The sequence below is a fragment of the Culex pipiens genome, chromosome 2 (assembly GCF_016801865.2).
Source record: "Culex pipiens pallens isolate TS chromosome 2, TS_CPP_V2, whole genome shotgun sequence".
Lineage (NCBI taxonomy): Eukaryota > Metazoa > Arthropoda > Insecta > Diptera > Culicidae > Culex > Culex pipiens.
This window is the reverse complement of record NC_068938.1, coordinates 14,088,245-14,097,485: the sequence shown is the minus strand read 5'-3', so window position 1 is coordinate 14,097,485 and position 9,241 is coordinate 14,088,245. Positions and strand designations below refer to the sequence as shown.

The 9,241-nt window shown below is 36.1% G+C and overlaps 1 protein-coding gene across 1 annotated transcript; it reads right to left on the bottom strand.

The window, feature by feature from the left end:
* Positions 1 to 1,011: 1,011 nt before the first annotated feature.
* LOC120413835 (protein takeout-like) lies at positions 1,012 to 7,977 on the bottom strand. The gene is made up of 4 exons (XM_039574790.2): positions 7,660 to 7,977; positions 3,899 to 4,136; positions 1,706 to 1,839; positions 1,012 to 1,615 (listed from the first exon to the last, which is right to left on the bottom strand). Exons 1-4 carry the CDS (start codon positions 7,727 to 7,729, stop codon positions 1,311 to 1,313), a joined length of 747 nt encoding a protein of 248 aa, XP_039430724.1. The 5' UTR covers positions 7,730 to 7,977; the 3' UTR covers positions 1,012 to 1,310.
* Between the last annotated feature and the right edge of the window lie 1,264 nt (positions 7,978 to 9,241).

The window sequence follows — 9,241 nt, the reverse complement described above, 5'->3', positions numbered from 1 at the left end:
TACACGAAAATCCCGTCGTCTCTCCCGCTCGGGAAGTGATTCACGCCCCTGACAAGGCCACCTAGCTCGATACGGAAGCTTCATTCATTTGCACGTCGTCAGGCCAGGCAAAAATTACAACCAAGTCAGCCAGCAGTCACCAAGAGAATTCGCTAGATTGAAATTGACGTGCAAATTGGCATGATTTGATAAGGCTTAAGTGACCACTACTGACTGCTGACACTGGCACTGCCGTGGACAATGCGTTCGGCTTAGGGTTACTGCACTAGTGGGAGTTTACTCAGAGATTTGTTTCGTACTTGTGTGAGAAATTCTTCATGTGATTAGCACCTTCTTCGATTTGGATAAGACGTACAAATTTTTGCGAAATAGTGAAAATTTGGTGCCTTGATTGTTCAAATTATGATTCAAACTGATCGTTACACATAACCAAAAATTCAACAAGTTTCAAGTCCATTTGTCTGTGCTATTGACTTGATTTCGGTTGCAAGTCTGAAAAATTCTAGCATCTCTACGCTCGAAAAGCTGGAGAGGCACGTGTCTACGATAACCAGGCGTTACCCCACGCTGAATAGAACAATATTAGCTTTTCAACGCGTCTGTCAACACCAACATTTGAACCGGCTTAGACGCAAAATCGCTGCTGCTATGACGTGTGTGAGTGTCACTTCTTCCAAGACCTGCTGTGGCCGGTTGCCAATTTGGTTGATTAGAGGAAAAGAACGACAGTTTTAGCTGATTCGCGTAGTTGGCGCTGGAATTGCTGGAATTATGGTGTGTACGCTTCCGTGTGTATGATTGGCACAGTAGGCTAATGATGGATTTGTTTGAAATGCGTGATTTTGTGGGTAATAAACTCATTTAACGGGGTAATTGTCACACGCCTCAATCGACTTATTTCCTAAGAAATAAGCCTAACATTATGTTGAAGGTCAGGTCGGCCAGGCCTACTTCGCGTAAAGTTTGCCGCAGAGATGATTCGTGCTTTCGGATAATCGACAAAAATCTGACTTCGTAATTATTACCATCTTTATTAGTGACTTCCGCTTTGTACAAAAACGTGTTTTTTAAATCGTAGTGTTACAGGACATTTCCGAGTTTTGCTTACATGCTAGTTTGATCGAGGTTACACAATTAATACAAACAATTCATCACAGACAACAAGGTGTTCCAGTTACGTATCGATAAGACCAGGAAGAGACAAAGTTCAACAGAGCACTTTACTAAACTAATCTGGGTGTCGATAAAAAGAAAGTAGTAAATGGGGTGCATTTTTGGTTTTTCTGGACTTAAGGTACAACAAATAAGCTCTACGCCGCCGGGAACATGTCGTCGAGCGTTGCCAACTGCAGGATCTCATTCGCAGTATTCTTAAACGTCTCGGACAGGCTCCGCTCCAATCCCGGCGTCAGCTCGTCCAGGAAGAGGCGCGAGTTGTCGTTGATGAACTGGTTGCCCACCTGGCTCAGCACCGGGTCGCCGTTGAACAGGTCCTTCATGTCGAACTGACCCTTCTCGATCTGGATCTTGACGGCGAGCCGCTTGACGCGCATGTACTGCTGGCCGTCCCGGTCGTACCGCTCGCAGTACAGCTTGACACGTGCGCGGGAGTTTTCTGCGAAGAGGGTGGGGAGGGGAGGGGGGGAGGTTGTAAGTTATGTGAGGCTTGAGTTATTGCGTAACCGGAGGAGGGAGAACCACTTACCCAAGACACCCTTCAGATCGCCGACGCCGGCAATGTTCAGCAGCAGCAGACGGATCTTCAGATCGTACTTTCCGCGGAAGGAGAGCTTCGGCAGGTAGATGTTGAAGTCGAAGGTTAGTTTGTCAATATTTACTCTGAAATTTAAAAGTAATGAGGATAAACATATGTATCACAATAGCTTATAGGACCTTTAGAAAAACTCTAGAGTAAGATACAGAAACATTAAGTAATTAAGTAAGATTAAGAAACTTTTCAAGGATTTTATTAATAAAAACTTGTTTCCAGAACAACAGTTTTAACCGAATTGATGTTTTTGCTAGAGGTGGACAAAAAAAGAGCGAGCTGCTCAAAGAGCCGGATCACGAAAAAGAGCGAACGAACTATGGTCACAAAAAAAAAGCCGCGGTTTTTCTGAAACTCTAGTCTATTAAAAAGAACCGTTCCACGATAAAAACATTTTTAAACGTGTGTATTTTTTTTTAGTTTCAAAATATAATTCGTTTAATTTCCAGCAAAGTGTACTATTTAATTTGTTTTTTAGGAATGAAAGTGTTATTGCAAATATTCCAACGCTTATAAATTAATACCAAATTTGTCAAAATTGTCTCACGGTGTTCTTTTTCAAATAATCTAGGATATAAAGGTAAGATAAAGAGCGGCTACTTCCCAACTATTGAGAGCTGAATCGACATATTTCGTTAGGGGGTGGTCTATTGCAACTTCCTCATCAATTAAAAATGAAAGACTCTTAATAGTATTAATGCCAATATTTTTAACACCACATAAAAGTCCTCAAACCATTTTTTTCAGTTTTTAAAGTTTACTTTGAATATTTTTTTCCACAGATTTTTAATATAGATTTGAGCTTTTCTAAATGTTTAACAAGGAAAATTTCTTAGGTACTATGGTTTGCATGCAAATGTTGTCGTTTTTATTTTTTTTATTTTTTTTTTAAATCAAATAAAAACGCGTAAAAAACACACCAAGCTTTAAAATCTCTTCATCATAATTTTGAAAACTATCGAAAGAGCGGTTCAAAAAGCCGCTCAATTTAATGAGCGAGCGAAAAAGAGCGGTTCCTTAAAAAGAGCGGTTTTGCCCACCTCTAGTTTTTGCTCAATTTGTAGTTAATGATCAGAACTATTCCTAACTATTTTTTACACAAAAAAATTGAGTAGCAATTGACCGTATTCTAATGAAATTATATTGTTATTGATACATTGTAGTAGGATTCGCATAATACTTTTAACTTTTGAGTCGATAAAAAGTAAAAAAAAAATCCCCAAAAACAATACCAAATTGCTACATCTCAAAAAAGGATCAATGTCGATATCTCTAAAACTTTTTTTTCGATTCTTTGTATGTTATTAATCTTTTTTTGTGTTTTTTGTTTTATTTAAACGTTTGCACGGTATGTCCACACATCCTTTCTCTTCTGTAGGTTCAGTGAAATAAAAAATATTATAATTCAAAAAACGGGTTTTCCGCAAAAAATATTTATTTGGCCCTGAAAAAAGCATATAGAAAATACCAAAATAAACCTTGTAGGTATCTTCAAATAAATAGTTTTAATATTTATTTTTTATATAAAGAAAAACCTTAAATAATTTCAAAATTTGAAAAAGATGTTAATAAAATAACAAAAACAAAAAGAATCTTAAAATATTCTCTTCAATTCCAGTAAAACAACACAAAAAATATTGTTCTCCCACATTTTATGAGATTAGGAATAAGAAAATAACGAAGATCATTATTGAAAAGAATTGATGTTCAAAAATTGTGAAATTGATAAAAGTTAACAGAAAAAACTAACTAACCAATATAAATTCCTCAAATTACTCTAAAATATGTTGAAAACGGAAAATATTCACCTTTAAACTCTCTTCCATTCTACCTTGAAGAGGGTTTCATTTGAAATTACACATTTTTCGCAAGAAACGACCATTCACCGTTGTAAACCAAACAAGTTACCAAAGAACAACAACGATCTTCTTGATGAGTTCATCGGCCAGACGAAAACCATCAATATTGAGCTGTGACAAACTCACACTGCGTCATTTAAATCCAGTTCCGATACGATGACTTTGCAAGTCACGCCGGATCGGATCGGTATCTCCCTTTTGACAGGGAAGAAGATAAATAATCTGTTTTTATTCTTTTCTTTTTTTTGCCTTTTAGCCTTTCAAAACTCACTTCAGATTGTCCACCTGGAACTTGCTCGGTCCGCTTACGAGCAGCTCGCTAAAGGTCGCCTTAAACTCCGAGCCGCGGTCCATGTTGACGGTGGACAGGGCCAGCGGTTCCAGCGGCGGGATCGAAAAGTCGTCGGAGATCTTGCCGGTGGCCAGCAGCGGCCGCAGCGCGTTCACCGACTCGACGATGCACTTGTTCAGGTCGGGATCGTTGCGTTTGCACACGTGGATTGAGGGAGCTGGAAGTTGAGAAAGACATAAAACGTATTAAATTATTGGGCGGTGATCAGAGTAGGCAACAGGACAGTTTCTAGAAGCGCGATCGATTGGGCACGTCGCGGCCTGCTACGATGTAGAACCTTCGACTCGAAAATTCGATAAGAATCGATTCCTTCTTCACGCAATCAAGCAATTCCAATGCCAATTGTTTCGACTGTGACTACTATTTTTTTCGATAGTACTCACACCGTAGAATTTGCAATCACTTTGCCGACAATGAGGTATTGAATGGAAGTCGATTAGCGCTGAATTGCTCATCATTGGGAGCCGTAGGGTACGGTGTTAAATCGATCAGGCTAAACGATCAACGGGATGGGCGTTGAATATCAATTTCAACCACGTTGATTGTAATCAGAACAGAGTGGCCTTTTTTTTGGACGGTGTGTGGCGGCACTACTTGGATGGGACTGTTTGGAATTAGTGGCACGTGAATGAAATCAATGATAAGCGCAGCACCAATGTGCATCAAGGAAATTGAAGCTTATGACACAGTTCTGTGAAGGTTTTTATTGGTGACTAAGGTGTTTCCGTACGTCAATTTAGGCATGGCAGAATATTAGAAATGACTTTTTCTTTCATTCTTCAGATTTTTAGAACCTCATTTATTATAAAAAATATTAGTTTATGCAATTTATCTCATTCATATACATACCGTCTAGAAAAATATCGTATGAAATCAATGAGTTAAAAGAAGAGTTAGCGTTGAATATATCCGAAGTAATTTTTGAAAAGGACGTAACCTTGCTTGAAAACGCCCAAGGTAACGTCCTAATGTAAAGTTTTCTTAGGGGACCATCCACAAACCACGTGGACACTTTTTTAGTAATCTCAACCCCCCCCCCCACCCCCTTCGTGGACAATTGTACATACAAAAAAATCTTTTTTGTATGGAGCGTGGACAATCGACACCCCCCCCCTAAAGTGTCCACGTGGTTTATGGATGGTCCCTAGATATTATAAACACAATACCACAAATTTTATTTTCAAATTTCAAAAATTCAAATGAGAATTCAGAATGTGTTAAAGAAAAAGCATATGAATCAAAATCTAATTTGGACTGATTTTCATTTGATTATTATTTTTATTATTATTACAAACTATAATCCTGAAAATGTAAAAAAAAATTACAAGATCACAAAAATCCAAATTCAACTTATGTATAACAAAAATATACCTAAATAAAATATCAAATTATTAAAAAAAAATACTTATGGTGCAACAACAGATAGTAAAACACTACAGGAGCTATTTTCTGAATAATCGAATAACGATTATTTATTGTTGGTTTTTTTTTTATATTTTGATGTAACTTATGACCAAAAAAGGCATTTTACATCATTCGTTCGTTCTTACAAATGTTTAAACAATTATTAAAATACTGAAAAATCTGTATCTTGAGAACAGATTTTGTGATCAATTTGGTTTCTTCGGAAAAGTTGTAGTTTTTAGACATTGAAAATCAAAAATTGGCTATTTTTTATGATGAACAGAAAACATCGTTTTTCTCGTTTAATTTTCTTACGCAGCAACTATTGGTCCAATCTTCAATATCTTTGAAGAAAATGTATAGGAAATTTCCTGATATCTTCAAAAACAATTTGAAGGTCCTGTTACCATCCAAAAATCTTTTTTTTTTTTGTTGTAAAACGGTGCACGATTGTGAATGTTATTTAAAGTTCTTTTGAATTGCAAATATAATTTTTAATCTAAAACTACAGTTTTTTTTAAACTTTTTTCCATGTTTTTTAATTTGAATCATGATTTCTTTTAAAAATTGGCTACACTGCCTAGTGAATTATGACCAACTTGTGCAATAGATAGCATTTCCTGTTGTCTAAGGCCGTTAAAAATATTCGTCAATTTTTTTAAGAATGTTGCTTTTGTTCTGAGCACTTCACAAAAAAAACAAATATGATAAATTTGATAATCAACGCGGAAGAATGGAAGGGTCGCAAATACTTTTAAAAATATTTGCATCCTTAAAGACAACACAAAAAATCTGCTTCAAAAAATTGTGTGAAAAAACATCATTTTAAATAAATGACGAAACAATAGTGTGGAATATTGAGTGTTTTTATTGCAATTTTTCTCTGAATATGTTTAATTTCTATTATTTTGGTTTTTAAATTCATCACCTTTTATTGAAATCAAAATTTCAAACTGTGAAAAAATTACAATTTTGTGTGGAATAAAAAAAAAACATTGTAAATCAAACTATGGAATCTGCATTGAACATTTCTTTAATTTTTTATTTTTTCAAGGTATTCATAAGGCCTGTATCATCCTCTCACCATTGTCTTGAAATGTAGCTTGGTTTTGCTTATTTAAATTAATTAAAATTATAAATGTTGTATGGTTTTTTTATCATTTAAATTATTTAAAACATAAATTAAATTAATATTTAAAATTTATTAAGGACGACCCAAATATTTTTCAAAGTTTTTCTCTCTCGGCTCTGGCTGGTGTTGATGGGGGAGGGGAGGGGTCTAAAAAACATAAAAATTTAAATAAAAGGCCAGTCTAAACTGTTGTGTTAATAAAGTGTTTTTAAATGTTTTTCACAACAGTTCAGCTGTTTTGCAATCATTAGTTTTCAAATAAAACTTTTTGCGGGATTTTATTAAAAATTCATATTATTTTTTATTAACCCAAACATGCTAAAAATGTTTATAAACGCAGGAATTCATTTTAAATTGATTTCCGCTGATTGCACTTGAAATGCCATTGAAATTTTTAACTTTTTTGAAAAAAGATTTTTTTGCCCCTATTTTTTCGGAACAATTTGAAGGGGGGTGACAAAAACATTTGAAAATATTTGTACCGGTCTAAATTATGAATATCAAGATGTTTAAATTCAATCTATCTTAAAACATATTTTTCATGACACATGTTTCCAATAAAACTTTCACAAAAATCATACAAGAAGGCAAATATTTTACACATTGTTTTCAATCGAAATAAATTTATTTTACTGTAATCATCAAATCGTGCTTAACTCTGAATTCTCAATCACCACTGAAAACTACCTGGAATGGACGATTACACATTATGACATCGTCAAGTTGTGCCGCCAAATTGCTGTGACATTTTTCTACAATTTCCTAGACTTTTGTCTCCACACAATTTTCCAGGACTTGCGTGTATCAGCTAAATTGATAATTCCGTTAGCCGGCCACATAGGCTTGGTTCCGATTTGTGGTTAGCCTCAAGTTAGTAGTACTTTTCCACACACTACTTATTTATAGCCGCGCTTGAGTACGGTTTTCACTTTGTGTGCACTCACTCGGTCTCATAATTACTTCTTTGTCAATAAAGTTATTGGGTGTTGAAAAAGTAGTAAAGTTTTTTTTGCCTAGTTTCAAACCATATCATTATAACAGTATCTCCATAAACAACATTCCGCGTACACACTTCCCCCTTAGTCACACTTCGTGGTCAACTAGCTAATTTATCATGCAGCCCGTTCAATTAGTGCAAACTTACGCAATTTTGCATCGATGGTGTCTATCCTTAGAATGACTCCGATCAGCAGTATAGCGGCGAATGATTTCATTTTGCGACTGTTTTTTCTGACTTTTTTTAATTTGATTTAACTACTTTTCACTTTTCAACTGATGAGCACAGCTTCCTTAAACTTTTGCTCACTTCACTTTCACTTGCGAGTATCCTTGGAGATAATACAAATCTTCTTCCTTTTTTTTCGCAAAAAAGACTGTCTATTTCCCAAGGCAGCTGGGGCAGGACTTGCGCGCCAGGAAGGAAATCCTCAACCGCTATCACTCGCACACTCACTCAGAACCGGAGCCGACTGTTTTCAAAATTGAGCAATCGGGCGCCTTTTATAGAATGTGTGTGACTGCGACGTGAACGCCGGCGACGACGACGATCGAAACGGGCACGGCGATTTACCGGCTTCCGAGGGGTCCCCCGATGGAGGGTGCGTGTGTGGCGATCGTGGGTGATCACGCGCGGAATGTTGCATGACTGGTGAGGTGCGATGCGACATTTATCTTAAATTGTTAAAAGTTCTATGTAGATATTTTCAATATTTTACAATAAATAAAATACATGAAATACTAAAACATAACAGCAAAACCAACATTTAAAAAAAAATCAAATAACGACATAAAAGTAGTTGTCTGTACTCTCTTCGTCGTTAAATGAAAAATGTAGCATGCGTTGATTGATGTCGTAAGGGGAAAGATGCCACGCAACACTCAACGTGCGCAACAAGCCTCCGCACGATACAACAAAGATCGCAGCAAGCCAGCGTCGCGACCCGCATTGCTTTGGGCGCGCGACTTTTCTTATCACGATGGCGACGACGACGACGCCGGCTGGGAGTAAAAACAAGTCATGTTAATCGAGATCGCGACATTATAGCAGTAGCTCGCGGTAGTCACGCGAGATCGTAGGCGTGATGTATTTTCTTTTGGATTATAAATTAATACGTTGATGAAAGGGGACGTAATTAATTGAATGGCTTGATTAGTTGCGGTAATTCAGGCAGATTAACACTAACAGTCTTATCAGATTGGATTTGATTTGTTTTCTTTAAAGTAGGGGAACAACATCTAATTCCAGCGTGCCTCTAATGTTGCCATGTCAGCACTTTGACATTCAATTACAGCTCATTAAAAGCTGTTTTCAACTGAAATCGAGTGATAAATTGTTCAATAAGAAGTGAGCAAGCAAGTTTCTATCAAACGTTTTGCAAAATTAGTTGTTCAAATAGTGAAAATCAGCAAAATTTCTCCTACTCTATTTTACGGAAATGTGTGTTATTACTTCACTCCTGACTTCACATGATAATGCAATTCATATTTCATTGCTAACACAGTTTATCATTAATACACGTTTCGGTAATAAAAACCCATTTTTTCATGTTTCTTACTGATCTTCGAGTAGCTCAAAATATCAAAATATTATACAGTCCAGACTTGATTATCCGAAGGTTAGGTATGGGACTTCGGATAATTGAATTACAAACAAAAAATTGATTTATCTTTTATTAAAAATTGCAAATCTTTTGTGTTAGGAAAAAGAAAAAAAATTGGCATGAAAT

Coding starts and splice junctions, on each gene's coding strand:
- LOC120413835 (XM_039574790.2), bottom strand. CDS start 7,729: ATGAAATCATTCGCCGCTATACTGCTGATCGGAGTCATTCTAAGGATA. Junction 4,137..7,659: donor CACCATCGATGCAAAATTGC/GTAAGTTTGCAC, acceptor CTCAACTTCCAG/CTCCCTCAATCCACGTGTGC. Junction 1,840..3,898: donor TTCCAGGTGGACAATCTGAA/GTGAGTTTTGAA, acceptor TTTAAATTTCAG/AGTAAATATTGACAAACTAA.